Source organism: Typopeltis vanoorti, chromosome 5, assembly GCF_054136105.1.
Source record: "Typopeltis vanoorti isolate ZY-2024b chromosome 5, IOZ_Tvanoo_1.0, whole genome shotgun sequence".
NCBI classification, from domain to species: domain Eukaryota; kingdom Metazoa; phylum Arthropoda; class Arachnida; order Uropygi; family Thelyphonidae; genus Typopeltis; species Typopeltis vanoorti.
The window spans coordinates 137204532-137224984 of NC_143553.1; the positions used below are offsets into that span (position 1 = coordinate 137204532).

Here is a 20453-nt window from a genome sequence, read left to right on the forward strand (position 1 = left end):
GTAGTTTTGATTTAAAATATATAGACAGATGAATTAATTAAATTGGATTACCTTATTTGTATTTCTTTGTGACCAATATTGACAATTTAATAAACATGAAAGTTAGTAAAATGTAATGAATTTATTATCACATTGAAAAACATTATTATATTCTGAGCACCATGTTGTATGCTTATGGTACATGGAACTGTAATGGCAGCTAGAAGCTGTTCTAAGCATGCATGAAGATTCTGTCTTGTTCCAAATCATAGGAAGAGAGAGAAATGCCAGATGTACACCGTTGAGCATAGATATCTGAGGTTGCTATGGGCAAGAGGTGAGAATATTTTCACCTATTGTCCATGACATTCAAAAGTTCAATCTGAACTTTTGAATATCATACCTGTTGATATTATGCAAGACATCTCAAACTTAAACTGCAAGAAAATTTATGTTCTGATTTTAATAGATTAAGTTAATTTGGAGGAGTGCATTCTATTATTGGTTTTAAAGTGAAGACATGAGACAATTTTTCTTATTTTAGAAAGGAGAGAGAGAAATGAAACAGAATGCAGTAAAAAGATGAAATTTAATGATTAGTGAGGCTATTTTTTTTTTTTTTTAGCAAAGTTTCCAACCACTGCACTAAGCAGGGAATCTGAATTTCCTGAAAACTGGTTCAATCATGCTAACTAAACAGTTTAGTGATTTTATGTTAAAAAAATTAATTTAACTCATTAATCAGAAGACTGTTATAGCAAGAAAGGTGTGTGAAAGAATCTTGCTTTCTATTATTTATGTCAATGAATAATCTGAATTCAGAGACAAACCAAGCTGGGAGTCTAAATGAGTAATTTACTGAAATATACTCTCTATTTAAATTAAACATGCCAAGAAATTATAATATTCTTCTTTACTTATTTATTCAGATGTAAGCAAACAAAGTCTGCATGTGAAGTATCTTCATGGCTAGGCTACTTTGTATATAGAGGCTAATGATTTCACATCAGTTGCCTTAGTATATCATAATGCAAAGCACACCCCATTTCGAGTGTGTATTAGATGTTATTTTTTATTTATTTTTTTAATTTTCAAAAATCACAGAAACCAGCGAAATATGGATTTTTACTCATTCTTCTGAGTGATATGAATTATTTCTCAGATTTAATGAACTTGTAAAATATTTATGAAACAAAAAATAGTACTTCTAGTAGCAAGGCTTATACGTTGGTCATACATAACTAGTAATTAGTTTACGGAATTAACAACGCATATAAAGTATATTAATTAAAGGCAACTTTAATGAATAACTTCTATATTTCGGCAACGTCACGTTGCCATCTTCAGGAACATAAAGATATGGTATGTGCATGTAGGCACTAACAAAAGCAAATGAGGAAGAAAGCAAGAAACTAATATTGTTCCTAAAGTCCTCTAAGTGCCTTCTGGCAGGCTAATTTGGTTGTCTTGGCCATTGGGCTGAAGTTCTCATAATGTAAGTCTCCCAAATTTGGGGTAGTTTCACGCACCCAAACTGTACTGGTTTCACCAGTACAGCCGCTCTGGGCTGGCAGACCATGCCTTAGATACCCACCATAGAATTCGTTGGAAGAAAACTAAAATAATACACCGCAGCAAGTTTAAGTACGAAAGATTATTCAAGGAATCACCAGCAGCTCTAAAAAACGTTCCAAACCTCAACAAATTTGGGTGCATGAAACTACCCCAAATTTGGGAGACTTACATTATGAGAACTTCAGCCCAACGGCCAAGACAACCAAATTAGACTGCCAGAGGGCACCATCAGGACTTTAGGAACAATATTAGTTTCTTGCTTTCTTCCTCATTTGCTTTTGTTAGTGCCTGCGTGCACATACCATATCTTTATGTTCCTGAAGATGGCAACGTGACATTGCCAAAATATAAAAGTTATTCATTAAAGTTGCCTTTAATTAATATACTTTATATGTGTTGTTAATTCCGTAAACTAATTACCAGTTAAAAAATAGTACATCTGAAAACAGGCTAAAAATTAAGTTTTATTAATTAAAAATTTATAATTATTAATTAACATACCTAGATATTTTTGAAGGTAAGGATGACAAAGTGGTATATAACTTAAATGCATGAGCTGAAAACAGTACAAGTTTTTGGAAAAATAATCTCAAAGAACAAATCCAAGAGCACAAAAATATAATACCACATAGAAGAAATAAAACATGGATAAAACCCATAACAAAGATAATGAATTAAATCATTGATTTTAAATCTTAAGAATTGAAAATTAAAGAACTAAAAATCTGTAATATACATAAGAAAGGAACGAAATAGATTTTGTGAGATGTTCACATATATGTATTTATTATTATTATTATTATTATTATTACGTGACACCTCCAAGGAGTCCAAAGACTCATAGAGGAAGGGAACCTACTCTACAACTCAAACATCCATGCCACACAGCAGGATTTGAACCTGCAGCCTTTTGGCTGGACAGCAGAAATGCTAACCACTCGGCCAACCAGGCCAGCTTAAAAATACTAATAGTAGTATTTTTAAGTTTTTTGTTGGTTGTTGTGAAATTGTATGTTCTATAATCTATGTGAGCTGGCAATTTTTTTTTTTTTTTTTACATTTTGTTTTAATTGATCGAAAGAGTTTCTGGTTTTTTTCATGAATCTGATAATTATGCATACAGTTTGGAAAATGTATTTAATGATCTTAGGGCACCTACTACTCTACACTGCTCTGTCTCCACCACTCAATCCACCAATTACAACGAACCGCATCATTATCTACACCAGGGGTTCCCAACCCTATGCCTGCGGGCACCATGGCACCCATCGACCAATTTGTGTGTGCCGTATAGTTTGAAATAATCATGCAACAATTCATGGCATGCTATATGATGCATGCGTTAATGACACATGACGAGTATTAAACGCATACAATGTAAAGTAGATGCGCATTCGAAGTTGTTTATTCCAGTTTAAGAACTGGCAATGCCAAAGATCACACTAACTTACATATATATATTTAAATTTTTATATAATGTAAACTTTTAAGTAATAAAAGATTTGATTATAATGTAAACTTTGTATGTATTCATTTAACAAAAGAATTCAAAAAATAGATGGTGCCCGTCACCCTACCGGTATTTTAGAATGTGCTCTAGGAAACAAAAAGGTTGGGAACCCCTGATCTACACCAATGCTATCTACTGCCCACCATCACCATTAATACTCTCACAGACAAACACGAATACATGCCCACAGCAGGATTTGAGCATATCCACCTGCAGCCTTTTGGCTGGAGAGTGGATATGCTAACCACTTGACCCTAGTTATGCTAACCACCTCACCTTAAACATTTTTTCCCCCCAAAATCAAACTATTTTTGGCTCAATCATCAAAAACACTCAAATATGTCACATTAATATTCATTCTAACAGAATAAATTTTTTAATTAAGAACTTAATTCTTAGCCTATACATGGGCAATTACATTACTAAAAACTATAGAGGAAAAACAGGCACAGCTCTATTATCATAAAAGTCTTACTATTTTCAATTAAGTAATATTAGGAATTGAATGAAGATTTTAGAAAATTATAAATAAAAAATAGTAAAAATAACAATAATAATTCAAATTCATTAAGAATGATAAAGCCTCAAATTGTGTAACTAACTGGACTGTGTCAAGTATCCCAACACAAGGTTTAATTTTGCTTTTTTTTTTTTTTTTTTTTAATGAAAAAATGTAACTAAAAGATCCATAACAATACCACACAGTATAAACACCACTAGGGAACAAAATAATTTAACGGTTACTAATATTTTTCTGGATTTCAAATAAATGTCTTTGGTGCACAAGTTATAACTTCTGCAGTAAACAACACTTGATTAGACTGTTGCAGAAACAATTCAATTTGTAACCAAAAAGGAACCAAGGTCCTATTAACATGCTCTCCAGATAAAAGTGAATCCAGAAAAGTCAAGCTAAATAAAATACCTTGTGAATTTGAGGTAAGGGGAGTTTCATATCTGATTCTAAAAATAGGCTCTCAGGACCTATAGCAACTTCTATGCAGCACAATTGTCTTCTGTTTAATCTTGTGTGAAGGAATATCCAGAGAATGTCTGGATATTCCAGCCAACTTGCCATACAAATGATTGAAAATATAGTTTTTATGTTCAAGATGGAGGTTAGCATACTTTTGAAATACTGGTATATCTGTTAAGTTGCAGGCACAAGGTCTTAAATACTCCAGGATGTAAAAGAGGATGAACCACGCACTTTCAAACCACACATCCTTGTTAGCTGTATGTGTGTTTTGGAAGTGACATGTAGATTATATTTATGAAGAACTTTATCTTTCCAGATGTACCCTAGATATAGAGGATGGGAATAGTTTTGTTGTGATCTTGTGTCAAGTGAAGAGGGATGGGAAGGGCAATGTATGCAGTATTTTGACTAAAAAGGTTGTAGCCATTAGCTAAAAATAAAAATATTGCAAAAATAACAAGTTCTATGGCAAGAGCTATGTCAGTAGAGGACATTCCCAGAACTCTGTTGGAATGGATGGTGGCATGACTGCTTATGTGAATACCTTCTAGCATGTGTGGGTAGGTTTCCTATAAAGAGAAAGGCATAATTCTGCTGGCATTGTTTTACCACTGTTATGAATAATCACCAATGCCTATCATTATGTAAAAATTATATGCCAGCATACAAGGTGAATGGGCATATAAGATGATCCCTCAAATTTAATTTCATTTTGTGTTATATACTTACATGTAAAAGATAACCACAAATTTTCGGCTTACTGTTGACAGCCTCTTTCATGTTACTTTTACATTAATATAATGTAGGCACAGCATTCACCTCAGTAAAGAAAATACCTCAGGTATTTTCTTTATTGTAATTTATGAATAATGCTTTCCATATGAGATGATCAGAAAAATTGTTTGTTACATTTATACCAGTCTTTGGTTTCATATACTGTAATTCATGTGATCACCAACTTCATTAGGATTTAAATGAAAAAAACAAAACAAACATGTTTGCCCTATTGAATACATTTCTTAAATCCAAATATATGTGTACAAAATATATTAATATGCTAATATACCAATATATTAACATTTTAAAAGCTTATTAGAACATACTATGTGCATCAATCAGCCACTATAAATTAAAAATGCTAAGAAATTATATTCTTGTTTTAATCCTTTATCCAAGTATAAGCAAACATAGTTTGCACATGAAGTATCTTCACGACCGAGCTATTTATATATATAGAGATTAATGACTTCAAACTGCCTTAGTATCCCACAATACATAGCATTATACACATCTGAAAGGGGGTGTGCTTTGCATTTTGGGATACTAAGGCAACTGATGTGAAGTCATTAGTCTCTATATACAAATAGCTCAGTTGTGAAGATACTTCACGTGCAAATGTTTGCTTATACTTGGAAAAGGATAAATGATTAAACCAAGCGTCTTTGCATCTTTAATTTATAGTCTAACAAAGTTAAAAAAAAAAAACCTTTCAATAACACACTATATGATAAGCCATTGCAGGGGCTAGATGACTGCTTCACAACGTTTGCCACCACCAAGTGCAAAGTTTCAAATTTTATACCTAGAGCATAAGATGCTTTTACTTTTTCCCAAGTCAAAAGCTTAATGGAGTGAAAAGCACTGAGAAAGGATTAAAAGATTATTTAATTCTTCCAACATACAGATTATTCTTTTACTTTATTTAAAAGTAAAAAGTAAGTATAAGATAACTCCTGGATTCATCAATATTTTTATCATCTACAAATATTGCCTGATCTGCCAACATAGATGGCAATTATCTTAAAACTTAAAAAACTGCTAATGTCTACATTGTTTCTTCTACATGTCAGCATTTAGTAATGCTTCTTAGCTTTTTATGATTTTTTTTAAAATCAAGTAATGTTTGTATTAAGGAAGGTGAATAAAGGAGTGGTTAGTAGTTGTGTGAGGACTGATTTTAATAATGGTACTTACCATTATTATTAGCTTTGCCTCTTTCCTCCAAATTTTCTGAAAATGTTTTATATCTGGTAATTGTTTTCTACTCTGCTGTTTAGATCTCCAACAAGGACCAACCTCTAGTTTGTGAGTGACCATGAAGTGATTACCTGGGTGGTTGCCAGGCAGGTGAGAACTTCTGTGAGGAAAAGGTACATGTGGAACGACAAGGCTAGTGATTATGAGAAGTTCAGGAGACAGCGTGCAGCTGTAGCATGGAATGAGGAGTTGGGTGATAAGGAGATCAATGCTGCTTGGGTGATATTCAAGAACTATCTGGTAGACGCAATGTCTAAATGTATTCCAATGGCTACATTGGAATACATTTAGATAAATAAGGTAGGTGCAAAATGGATGAATGAAAAGATTAAGCATGCATGCAATAGAGAAAGAAGGCATTATGGAGGCAACATAAGATAAGTGGTAATCAATTTCATGAGGAGTACAAAGAACAGGCAAGTTGATTCAGTTGGTAATGGTAGCAAAAGTGTGGCATGAGCAGCAGTTAGCTAATGAAACAACAACAAAAAAAAAATCCTAGGGAGTTCTTTTGATATGTAGCCAGCAAAAAAAAAAAAAAAAAAGAATTATTATTGTCAGATGACACTGATTAGAAAAGGTATAAAGATAACTGTGGAAGAAATAGTTGAAATATTTAATGAGCAGTTCATAAAGATCTTTCTAGCTCAGGAATGGGACATCATAGAAAGCTTGAGAGTATGGATAATCAGGACTGTGAGGGAGCAAATGGGGAATTGAGCAAACTTGATGTTAATAACCCTGTGGGACTTGATGATATATCACCATGTATTTTGAAGGAATGTGCCAAGGTGCTGATATCTCCTTGACATATTTGTTTAATATAAGTCTTGCATTGGGTCAAGTTCCAAAGGAGTGGAAGGAAGGCAAGATTGTGCTACTTCATAATGGATGTGACAGAACTCAAGCATCAAATTATAAGCTAATCTGTGTGTCAGGTATAGTGGTTAAAGTGTTAGAGAGGCTGGTGAGAATCAGAATTGGCTTGACAAAGTGGTATTATTTGATAGACAGCATGAATTGATAAAAGGAGGTCATGTTTTAGTAATCTACTTATTTATTACAATAAGGTGATGGCTTCATTGGACAAAGGATATGGATACACAGTAGTATACATAGATTTTGCAATGGCTTTTGATAGATTATTGCATAAGTTGATAGCCAAACTAGAATGGATGGAGTTGGATATTAGACTAGTATTGGATTGGAAAGTGGATATCTGATGTCAGCAAGTTGTGTATGTATGGGGGGGGGGGGACAGAATCCCAGAAGAGGAAAGCCACCAGTAGTGTACCTCAAGGGTGTGTTAGAGCTACTGCTGTTTAACTAGTATGTTAATGATAATGGCGGTATTCAGTTGTTTGCAGATAACGCAAAGTTGGGATGAACTATGAGAAGTAGAGTAGATGTGGCCGTGGCCTTACAAGAAGACTTGAATATGCTGAGTGAATGGGCACAAGAGTGAAGATACTAGTTCAATGTTGTGATATGTGAGATTTTAAAATTTGGAAAACAAAGTTGGGATGTAGAATTTACTCTTGGTGGGGATGTATTGTTGAATGTTTAGGAAATAAGGATCTTGGGGTGATGGTGGATATGGATCTAAAATTTAGAGGACACATTGCTAAAATTGCAAGGACAACACAATGAATCTGAAAATGATGTGGAGGACACTTATTTGTAGAAGTAAAAAGATTCTAGTTCCACTGTATAAGGCCTTAATTAGGCCATATAAACTGCTGTGCACAGATTTAGTCACCTGATTTTCAAAAGGATGAAGAAATGTTGGAAAGGGTCCAAAGGCAAGAATAAGGTAGTTTCTGATCTCTGAAATGTTGAATATGAATTAAGGTTGAGAAGATGCAATTTAGAGAGTAGTGGATGGATAGGGGAAGAAGGGTGATATGATAGAGACATACAAGTTGGTAAGGAATTGTTATAGCATTAATGTTGAAGTTTTTCATAAAATGGTGGGAGATGGGGGGGGAGAACAAGAGGTCATCATTGGAAACTGTATAAAGAGGGTATGAGCAGGGAGTGAGAAGCAGGTTTTTTGCATGCAGAGTTATGAATGATTGAATGCCTTACCTGAGAGGGTGGTGTCTGCAGAGAATTCGAGTGTGTTTAAGGCATTGCATGATATGCTATGTGTATGACAAAAGGACCACCTAGATGAATCTTTGACTCCATGAATTCTTAGGATAATTTTATTTTTCACTGTGTCAGTTGCTTTCTCTAAGGCCTGAAAAAATTCCTCCACTTTTACCTTAGTAGAACCTTCTGTAGGGCCACATGCACAAATAAGTCTCATTGTCCAGTTCCCTTCTGATATTTTCCCACATCACTACTTGATATTTCCTACCATTCAAGAAGATTAGCCTCGCATTTAGTATTGAATAATACAACTACTCCTTTTCTCTGATTGTTACTGCCTGAATATTGTATTTGTATTTTTGTATTGTATTTGTTGCTTAAAAAGCTCTCACCTGTTTTTTGTCTTTTTTGTTTAAGTCGTCCTTATTATGCTGATCTGGTACTTATCCAATTCTTCTGCTAGTTCCATTTCTTTTCCACTGAGAATTCTTATGTTGATAATACCAATCTTGAACTCTTTTTTTCTGATTATTATACTTGCATGTATATTCTTCTAGCAAGAAAGTTTCATTGAAAACATCATTTCTTCATTTGCTGAAGTAGTTGTGAAGAATAATCATTCTGGACTAGCAACAGTCCAGAATGATTATTCTGGACTGTTTTTTAGATTGATACTTTTCCTAGATCACAGAATTTAAGTCAGCAGTTTTTTCCTCCTTTCCAGCTCTCCTTCCTCTTCTCTTTTGCTTGCTGGCTGGTATTCCAGTTTCCCAGTGGCAACTATTCCTAAACTCACAACAAACACCATCATCGTCATCATCAAATTTCCTGATATGTACCTGCAAGGGGAGTTCAGGTTACTATGACAGCACTACATGATTAAGTTTACATTATTATTAATCTCCTATCAACAATTTTCCTACAAATCAATCTATTACTTGTGAGCATTCCATTTTATCATATCTAACATTTCTGCTTCTAAGGCACTTGTGACTGAATCAATCCACCTCTGGGTCTCTTTCCTGCCATCTTGGCATCAAACAAATGTTTTGCTAATCTTTCTTCACCCATTCTATTTAAGGGGCCATATCACCTCAGATTAGCTCTGCTGATACATTCTTAAATGCTAACAATGTCGTTCTTTCTTAATATCCTAATTTTTAATATGATATTGCCACTGATACCATCTGTGCACTTCCACTAATCTTTCTCAGAACTCATATCTGTTGCCTCCAGTCTTTGATTGTGCTTTATTTCTAATCCAACTCTCAGATTCATAACTTAAAACTGGTTTAAACACTGTCTTGAATACTGCTAGTTTTGTATTTTGACTAATTTCTCTCTTATTCCATATAAATTTATTCAGCTGGCTACCCACCATACCAGCTTTGCTTATTCTGTTGTTCTATTTCCAGATTTAACTTGCCATCTTCACTAAAAACTGTGGCTAAATAGCTGAAATATATTACTTGTTCTATAGTAATATATTTCAGAATGCAGCTGAAATTTTCTATGCTCCTGCCTATTTTCATAGTTTTAGACTTTTTATTGCTGATTTTCATGCCAAATTTGTTACAGCTGTTATTCAATTTACTTAATGAATCCTGGAGACTTGCATTAGATGTGTTTAGGAGTACAGCATCATCTACATAAAGCAAAGAGCTTAGTTTGACATCTCCAATTCTAATATCAGGCTTGATGACACTTTCTTTCATAATGTGATCAATACATGAGGGTGGTCTGAAAAGTTCTCAGCCTCGACCATAGATGGCAACACTATTGGCAAGATTTTTTTTTCTAATTTGGTACATCTGTCATAAGCATCCATTTGAAATTGCAAGTAATTCTATAAAGTAGTTTGTTGTCTGTATCCCTTGAAATGGATAAAATTGAGTATCTTGTGGTTATAAAATTCTTTGTAAAAGAAGGTTTAATGCCAAAAGAAATTCATTCGAAGGTCATAAAAGTTTATGGGTACTCTTCTCCTTCGTTTTCAACAATTAAGAAATGGGCTGCTGAGTTTAAACATGGCCGTACATGTTTTACCATAGACTAATACATTTAGTCTATGGTTAAAGTCAACATAATCCCCCTTAAGACTAATACGAATAAACGTATTAGTCTTAAGGAGATTATGTTGAAAAATAAAAATCATTTTGAAATTATTAAATTCATTTTTTCATTGTTAGGCTGAGAACTTTTCAGCCCACCCTCGTAGATGATAAATAAGGGTGGAGATGATGTGCATCCTTGTCTTACCCCTGATTTTACATCAAACCATCTTCCTGTATTTCCTTTAATTCTAACTGCTGACTAACTGACTGACTTAAATATAGACTATGTATTCCTCTGTATAATATTCCATTCACTTCATACAGCTGTAGTGTTTTGAAAAGGCATACGACAAGGTGCCTAGACATCTGGGCACCTTGTCGTATGCCTCTTCAAAACATTACCTTTATTTGGCCTGAATCCAGCATGTTCTTCTCAAGTTTCTCTTCAAGTATTCTTGCATAAATCTTACCTGGAACACTTAGTAGAGAAATTCCTCTGTAATTCTCACATTCAGCTTTATTCCCTTTTTATATATATATATATATATATATATATATATATAGATGGGTACTATGAGAATTACTTCAATAATTGAGAATTTGACTTTCAGACCAGGTTCTTTGAAAGTGTAGCCACTGCAAAACTTTTATACCTCCATATTAAGCATTTCTAGACAAATATCATCTACTCCAGCTGCCTTTCCACATTTCAAGTTTCTGATGGCTTTTTCTACTTCAAGTATTGATATGTGCTTTTCTTTGCATTCCTCTTGAAAATTTTCTAGTATGGTTCAGTCAGTGCTTGATTTGTTTATTAGTTTTTCAAAGTAATTAGTCCAGACATCTAGGTTATCCTTATCTTCAGTTTTCATATCGTCATTATCATGTTTGATTCCTTTTGCAGTACTTTTCCTCCATTTCTAAGCTTCTTCAATAGCCTCCAGAACATCTTGCCACCTTCTTGATATTTATATTCTTACCAAAGTCTTTTTGTTTAGTTACTTTTATACACAGCTTAGCTCTCTTACATTTTCCTCTGTATTCATTTAGGCCATCTGCCAACTTATTTGCTAGGAACTTTTAATATATTTTCTTCATTTCCAGGACCACTTCTTTCATGTGTCCACCGTGGTATTCTTATTTTCCCATCCTTGCAGACAACTTCACCACATACCTCTCTAGCTGAATCAATGTCTTCTTCAGAGTTTGCCACTGAAACTCCAAGATTTAGTTCTTGTTTTCAATTTGTTTCATTTTTTCTTCAATAATGTTTGTATGGTTGAGTCTACAACTATACAAACTACAATTTACTTGTAGAAGCTGCTCAACTTTAATTCTTTTTAAAACTTTCTTACATACTGTTCTTTTCAATGCAATATCTATTTTTATCCTGCTTAATACTAAATAACAGTCACTTCCAATTTCAAATCCTCTATACACTCTTGTATCCTGAATGAGCATGATATTACTATCAACAATAACACAGTCAATGAGGCTTTCTTATTTCTTGTGTCTTCTCTCCATGTGAACTTGTGCACATTTTTATGTTGGCACATAGTATCAGAAATAACTAGTCCATGTTCTGAGCATAAATCCAGCAAATATTTACCATTATTATTAGCTTTGCCCTTTTCTCTAAATTTTCCCAAAATGTTCCTATATGCCTGGTGGGATTCATTTCCTACTTTACTGTTCAGATCCCCAACAGAGACCACTTTTTCCATTTTCTTTATGTCAGCTTCTGTTCTAATGACTCAAAAAATTCCTCCTCTTCTTCCTTGGAAGAACCTTCTGTGGGACCATAAGCACAAATAAGTTTCATCATCAATGTTCCCATTTTGAAGTCTGCCCATATAACTACTTGAAACTGCCTTCCAATCATGAAGTTTATCTTCATGCTTGGTGTTGAATGCTATCACTACTCCTCTTTTTATTGCCTGAAAATAAAATCCTATACTTATTATTTAGTAAGATCTCACCGGTTTTTGTTCTTCTTTGTCTCAGTAATGCTAATTATGTCCAAGTGGTACTTTCCCAATTCTTCTGAAGTTCAATTTCCTTTCTATTAATACTCCTTATATTGATGATTCCTATCTTCAGTTCTTCTGATGTTAGGTTTATTCTTTTTCTTCTAGATGTTATGGTGTAGCTTGTTCCAGTACCTGACTTTTCACTGTTCATCCTGGTTCCCTGACGAAAACAGCAGGGACCTTGTTTAACTGGATGACACTCGAGCTGGCATGAAATCTCATGTACCATCATATGCATTTGTAGCCTAAGCCAATAGGGAGCACAATTTGGTCAGCTAAGTGCCAAACTGCCAGCCCATCCTTGTTCATTCAGTATCCAGTAGAAACCTACTGACAGGGCATACCACCACATGAAGGAGAGGATTGGACATTAGGTCAGAAGTCTCAGTCGGTTTCCTGAAAGGCAATGTGGAGGTCTCCTCCCAGTTATTTGGCTTTGATCCTTAGGCGACCCACACACAAGCAACACAAACACACACATTCGTTATCAAAATTCAAGTGACAAGATGGCTGCTGTTACTATGGCAAATCATTTGCACATTAAAAGCATATGGCACACGAACACAACTATAAATAAATGTAAGATAATATGCACACATTATTTTTTATGTAATTCCATCCCTAAGGATTACAATAATATGGTAAGCAAACTGACCCTTTAAATATGTTAGGTCTCCTTTTGTATCATCACTGCATAAGCACACAGCAATTCCAATAATACTAAATGTGTAGTACAATTGCATTCATATATGAGGGAAAAAAAATACTCGCACATATACACATTTTTAGATTATATTTATCATATAGCAAAACTTAAACTTTATGAAATTTTTACTAAGCATATATAATACTTAGTTTTTTTAGATTTTTGCAACATGATACTTTTCCAGGTCTTTGTAAGTTCCATTTCCTATTGCTGCCCCTTATTTGATGGTTCATCTCTTCAATTCTTCTGCCTTTGTGTTGGTTCCAGTAGTTGAATTTTCACTGTTCGCCCTGGTTCCTTGACAAAAACAGCCACCCCAGCTGGCATGAAATCTCATGTTTATTTCTAGTTTAAGCCAATACAGAGTATGATTAGTAAAGTTACAAATAATAGTTAATAATATGTTAATGTTTTTTCCTAATTCAAGCTTCCTAATTAAAACAATTTCTTCATCTAGTAGTTAACTAGATCATAAGATGACACCATAATTTTAGTATATTAATTATCAGGTAACTAATATTATTAATTAAATAATTACACACACACACACGTGTGTGTGTGTGTATATATATATATATATAAATCATACCACATCTCCATCAATAACAGGCAGTGGGCAAAGACAACTTGGAGACATTGATGAGAAGGCCATAAATAATGACACAACAACAGAGAGAGTCAAGCACAGGAGAAGGACTCCCACAAGTCTTCGCATGTAGCCCATCTGTTTGCATCTTATTTACAGATCCACCACAATATTGCTGAAATGATATAAATTTAAAATCAGGAAACCAAAACAAGCATTCAAGTTATACATAATAAATGGATATTAACAAATTATATTGTTATAATTTAGATTCTGATCCTAGAACGGCATTTTTCAATTTTTCAATTTTTTTTTTTTTTTTTTTTTTTTGTTATATCAGTTTTATACAAGAGAGGTTGCTAAACCTAATGTGTTGATGCTGTGTGTAGATATGGGTTGAGCAACAACCCATGTCTAGCAGAGTTGGAGAAAATAGTGAGGAAAGCCTTTCTGAAGAACAGGGGAAAGATGAAATGAAAGAGTACAGAAGCAGGTTTGATGAACTCACAGGCTAAAGGGATGTTGTGTAGCTACTACTTGTTTCTGAACAAGTATAGTGGAAAGCAAAGGTTTAATGGATGCCAGTTCACATGAACAGAACCCATGGAAGTACCTACAGATAAGCCATAGGGTCAAAATGGACTATCAATGAGATAGCAGTCAAAGTCAGTCAGTTAGGAAGGGATCACTGATAAGCTAGGCCACATTTCTCTGGACAGCATCAAAAAATGTTAGAGAGTTAGTGCAATGAGAAGAGTACTCCAAAGAGTTGGAAGATCCAAGATTTGTATAGTTAGTAGGTGGATGAATAAAAAATTGCATTTTTTATTCATCCGATATTTGCATTGTTGCACACCTTGAGCAGAAAAGGATGTCAAGTTTTTGAGATGATGAAAATGCAGTGCTGCATTTTCATCATCTCTAAAAGTGATGCAATGCTGAGCTAGTGATATGCACATTATGAAAAGGTAAGGGAAGGTGAATTGAGATCCTGTGAGGAAAAGACAGCAACATGCTTTTGTAGCAGCAAAGGTAGAAGTGACTAGGTTATTCTTGCTCCACTAAAGAATAGCATGAAAGTCTATGTTTATGGCACTGCAAGGTTTATTAAATGAGCATGAGGAAAGAAACATACCAATGTCAGCAAAATATAGAGAGAGTCAGCCAAATAAGAGTAGTAGCTGACATTAGTACATTTCTTTGGCTATCACCCTGAGACTCTCGCATTGTTAGGGAAGTCTGAAGAGTGGAAGCCATTCACCATGATATTCAGTAAATGACATGAAAGAGAATTGGATACCCAATTAGAGTGAAAGATAAACCAAAAGATGGCAATTTGCTGAACTCCTGATGCCAGAGATGCTATTCTGAAAATGTCAAAAGCAACAGTGAACCTTCACTGTTGCTTTTCACAATCCATAGAAGGGTTTCTCCAAAACCCTTCTATGGATTGTCCAGAATACTTATACTAGAAGATCAGCTGTGAATCTAGTGTGGCAGAATCCATACTGGTAGTTATCAAATAACTGTTGCCGAGTAGTGAAGAAGTGAAGTGTTGATGAAATTCCCCGTTACTTTGGAGAAGAAACTGGGGTAAAACAATGCATTAATAGTCTGAAGGTGGATTTTATCAATGTTTTTTGCATGAGCAGAACACAGACTTGATACCATGAAATAAAATAGATGTCAGCTCAGTGCTGAGATGATTAGAGCAAGGTTTCGAAATAGAACTTTTGAGTACCAGTGAGGAAATACATCAGGAATAAAAGACTTTTCATCTTTTATCTTCATTATTTAAGATTCAGGTGTTGTATTTCTAGTGAAAGATCACAAAAGATACATGACATATTGTTTCTAGTATAGTATAAGTAATTCTTGATCATTTATGACTGAACTGGAGAAGATTGATAGCAGGAGCTCAGCTTTATGTGTTAGTGCAGCAGCATACTATCTGGATGAGAAAAAAAATGAAAGCATGAGTAGAAGCTGTATTTGATGATTTTTGCAATGTTCAGGGGACACAACTGCCATTTGCATAGATGAGTTTCTACATTTTCCCTGTTAAATTTTGATTTATTGATGGTTGTTTTGCACTGTTGTGTGCTTCAGTGCAAGCTAAGAATTATATTAAAGTTTGTTTCAAACCACTTTGCAGCATCTGAAGTTTTCTCTTGAATTGTTTTAGCATACCTGTTATTAAAGGTTTGGATAGCGGGAGTAAATCTTGAATAGAGCAGAGAATGGAAGTAATCAAGGATAATTTCAATAACTTCCTCAGAACAAGTGTGAAGACTAGGAGAGAAGAAACACGGAAAGGAAGAACAAAGCCCCAGAGATATCATACTGTAGTGAAGTGAACAGCCTCTATATACAAGTAGACATCATGAAATTACTTTGCACTTATGCTTAATCAAGTATAATATATGTCATAACCAAACAGAAAAACTTTTCACAGATATTATCCCACTTGGCATTGCTGTAGTGGCAAAGGACATAACATTGAGAATGGCTGTGTGATAGGCTTCTCTGGGAGAGGAAACCTGCACAAGTTAGGGTCTGAGTTAGTATGAAGAGAGGCAACTAAAATGTCAAGATGACATCAGGATTTTCTGAGGGATCAGTATGGGTTTATTAAAGGAGGTCATATTTATGCAATTTACAGTAATTAAATATTACAACAGAGTAAATGATGTATGAGATAATCTAGATAAACAGTAATATATCCAGATTTTACAAAAGTCCTCAGACAAATCAGTATGTAAATTGAGGTATATGAGTTGGAAAATAGATTCATAAACCAGATAGAAGACTGGATGTGTGATGGTATCATCAAATATATATAGGGAGAAGGGTTATGGAAGAGAAAGTCACCAGTGGGTTGCTGCAATAGTCCATTTTAAGGTCATTATTGTTTAACTTACACATTCCAGTCAAAATAACACAACCACCATCCTAACAGTTTTTAAACTGCTTCTTGTGCTACTGGAATAACTGCTATGAGCATGATATGACTAAAGAGCTAATTGCAGGAGACATGCTGTATCACATCATCATCAGAATTGCTTCAAGCAGATCTGCAAATGTTGGGGAGTGAAGGAATCAGATGCTGGATCAATTGATCCACACAATTCCAGAGTTCTTATGTGGGATTCATATCTATCAGCTCATAGTAAAACCAGGAATGTTATGTTCAACAAACAACTCTTGAATGATACAACAATGAGGCATGGTTTTCCTACTGGAAAACACATACCATCTGAGAAGGATCACCATGTGGAGGTGTATCTGATCAGCCACAATGGAGATACTTTTGCAGCACTCATAGTATGGTCAACATGGTTATCACTACCTTCTTTCTACTATGCATAAATAAGAGAAAGAAGGTAGTGATAGCCAAAGATAGGATTCCTAGGACACATTTCTTCATACCAAAATAATGCCACCTTCTACCTGTTTCTAAGAGACCATGATATTGTGGTGATTGCTTTAACCAGGTTTTTGCCTAATCCTTCATCTACTGTTCACAGTAACTGGAAATAAAATTTATCTGTAAAGGAAACTTTTTTTCCAGTCTTCAATTCCTCCTCTCAGATACAAACTGTAGATACAGTCATTGATGATTGGGTACAGGCATGAGTACCTTAAGTGGGTGCCTACTTTGGAACAAGTAGGCTTAAACAAGGCGGGAGACAACACTAGCATTAACCCAAGCATCAATGAGGCATCCACCAATGGCCCAGTAACTGATGTTGCCTAGCACCCTCCTTCTCTTAGAAACACCTTAACTATAGCACTCCACAAATAGCCTACAATATTGACAGTTTACCAGATTTTGTGGCCATCCATCAACCAGTACCCTATATTCTTGCCATTTTTTCAGTCCATCAGATCACATCCCTTGCCAATGTTGATTAGTAATCTGAAATGAACAATGTACACACCTTCAGTATCATACTGGCTTTCACTGTGATACAGGTCACTTGGCAAGGCGGAATGGCTGACTGTGAAATGATGGGAGTGTTCATAATATTTTGACTGGACTGTGTATATGTTAATAATATTAGTGGAGGTTAAAATGGAGGTATGCAATTGTTTGCAGATAATACAAAGTTAAATATGTGCTGCCTGAAATAGAGACCACATATTTAACACAATGCAATATAAAAAATTATGGCACTAGTGAAGAGGACACTAATATAGAAATAAACAGGCTACATCTTCTTCTCTGTATAAAGCCTAGATCCAGCTGCATTTGAACTGAAGGTACATTTGGTCACTTCGTTTACAAGGAAATGAAGAGATTTTGGAAATGAAGAGTGATTAAGTTGGTAACTAGTCACTAGAATGATGGGTATGAAGACAGGCTGTGGAATGCAGCAGATAGTGGATAGGAAGCGAGATGATATGATTGTGATTTGTAGATTACTGCAGGTGATTTTGAGCACACACACAGAGAGAGAGAGAGGGAATAAGAAGCCATCCTTAAAAGTAGTATACCTGCAGTAAAAAAGAACAGCATAACAAATTACAGAACTCAGATGTTTGACCTTAAAATGTTTGGTTTGGAACAAATTTCAGATTAAGGCATCCCATCTAATTACCAAGACTTCTTACAAATATCTATAGAAAGTCTACAGCATTTGTAGGAAGACTAATTCTATTAAGTTCCACTTGGCTGTGTTGCTTGTATACATTAAAATTTATACTATACCCTGCTGATGTCTTTGTGACAGAAGAAATACTGAAAGCATTAAATAGCACAAGGAATAAATTAAACTATTGTTTAATTTAATCCTTTACTGAACGTAAGCAAGCAAAGTTTGCACATGAAGTATCTTCATGACTAAACTGCATATACACAGAGGCTTTTGACTTCATATCAATATCCTCGGTATCCTATAATGCATTATAAGGGTCACTACCAAGCCAGTTTTGACCTTTACTGACTTTTCAGAAAAACAGTGTTTTCTGAAACAATTAATGCAGTCATACATTTTAAGGAGTGCTTCACTGCTGACAACATTGGTATTTCAGAGTTGTAATAAGCTTTTATGTAGTTGCATAGCTATCTTGTCACAGAACTTAGCTAGCTGTGTCAAATTTTCTCAGCAAAAGAGATAAAATACTATATTTTCTTGCTATTCCTTCTCCCTTGACATATAAGATCAGTGTAGGATTCTCAAACATCACAAGTTGTTCAAAAGATATTTGGATACATGCCGACATCAATCACAACTTACAGAAGATACATGCTAACATTAATCATAACAGAAAAAATGAAAGACAAGTGGTTGTATATGCAAACAGTCATTTTTACATTTTAAATACAGTTATTTTAATGATTTATGCTCATTTAAACAAATATACACAAATGATATATGCAACTTCACCAACTGCATGGGTTTTTAATATTCACCTACAAAATCCTCATGCAGAAGACAATGCATTATACATCCTGATCACAAAATTGGTATTTCAGAGTTGTAATAACTTTTATGTAGTTGCACAACTATCTTGTAACAGAACTTGGCTAGCTGTATCACACTTTCTAAGACAATGGATATGATCCTAGCAAAACAGATAAAATACTACATTCACTCCCTATTCAGCACTTGCAGTTATCAACTATAACCCATTTTGAAACTAAATCTAAGGGGTATTTTAATCAGGATATGTTTGCTACTCAGAGCAACCATATAAAAATATTTTTACTCGATATGTCTCTGACACATGAACATGTGAATTATTGGTTTCAAATGATATGTCCAGTAATATGCTCCATGTTGTCTTAAGAGAATTTTTATTTTTATTTTTTGCATAAGTATTCCTCTGAATACTTATGAACTGAGTGTCCTTTGGGATCATCAGAAAACTGTACTCTTATTAAGGATGAGAGTGATGTAAATTACCTGATAAATAAAAGGCTGCATACAGAACAAGAGCCTGTGACTAACTCCCTTGTTAATAGAACTCTCAATAGTGATTATTCATCTGAAGATACAAGAATATTTTCTGAAAGTTTAAGAGAGTTGAAACTTCACCTTCTCTGAAAGTATAGTAGATCTGACTAGTACAAACGTTTGGTGGAGCATTCTGTTGTAAAATCACGTAAACCTGTTTTTGTAAGACAAATCAAATACCTGTTAAGTATATTGAGAGACTTAAACTTTACTTCAACAGTACTTGGAGGCAGGGACAATTCAGCATTCTGAATCACAATGGAATTTTTCTTTCCTCCTATTAGAAAAGTCAAATGGAGATCTTAGGTTTGTTCTTGATTTACATGGTGTAAACAAGGTGACAGCAACAATAACTTATTGCAGCCAAGAGATAAATATACATGGTGTATAAAAAAGACATGATGTACAAACTCAAGGAGCTATTATATATCGTTAGACCAGGCTTTTCCATACATCCATGCCTATACAGATAATGTTTAATGGTTTGAATACGTTGAAGTGTTTAATAACGTTCACACATAGGCATAAAATCAATGCTTTGTTTCACGAAGACCTAAAAAAAAAAAAAATTCCCTTACTATTAATATCCCGGTAACTGTTGGTAGGTATGATGTCTATTCAGACGCATCATGTTTTCGTTGGATGCTGTGCGTCCGATTTTTAATTGGAAGTGAGATGTCACCCTCATTACGTTCTGTCAAATAACTACTTTTCTTCTGCAACGAGAGTGACTCATGTTCTCCTAACAGACTAACCTTAATAACCTGAGGTTTAAACTTTTTCGCCACCTTATTCAAAACATTTACGAAATAAGCAATGCTAAAATCTAAAGCATGTGCTGAATTTCAATGAACAAATGATCTTTAAAAATCACGAACGCATAAAACTTAAAGAAAAGTGGAATACATATATCCTTCTCCACAGTAAACATCTGGTGGTCCTA

The 20453-nt window shown here is 34.5% G+C and overlaps 1 protein-coding gene across 1 annotated transcript in view; it reads right to left on the reverse strand.

Moving 5' to 3' along the window:
• beta4GalT7 (beta-1,4-galactosyltransferase 7) overlaps positions 1-20198 on the reverse strand; it is a 108589-nt gene extending 88391 nt beyond the window's left edge. The window contains exons 1-2 of the mRNA XM_090392768.1: positions 20089-20198; positions 13554-13725 (exon numbers count right to left, since the gene is read on the reverse strand). Of these exons, the coding sequence (XP_090248894.1) occupies positions 13554-13688 (135 nt within the window). The 5' untranslated portion in view covers positions 13689-13725; positions 20089-20198. The remainder of the gene's footprint in view (positions 1-13553; positions 13726-20088) is intronic.
• Positions 20199-20453: the final 255 nt, after the last annotated feature.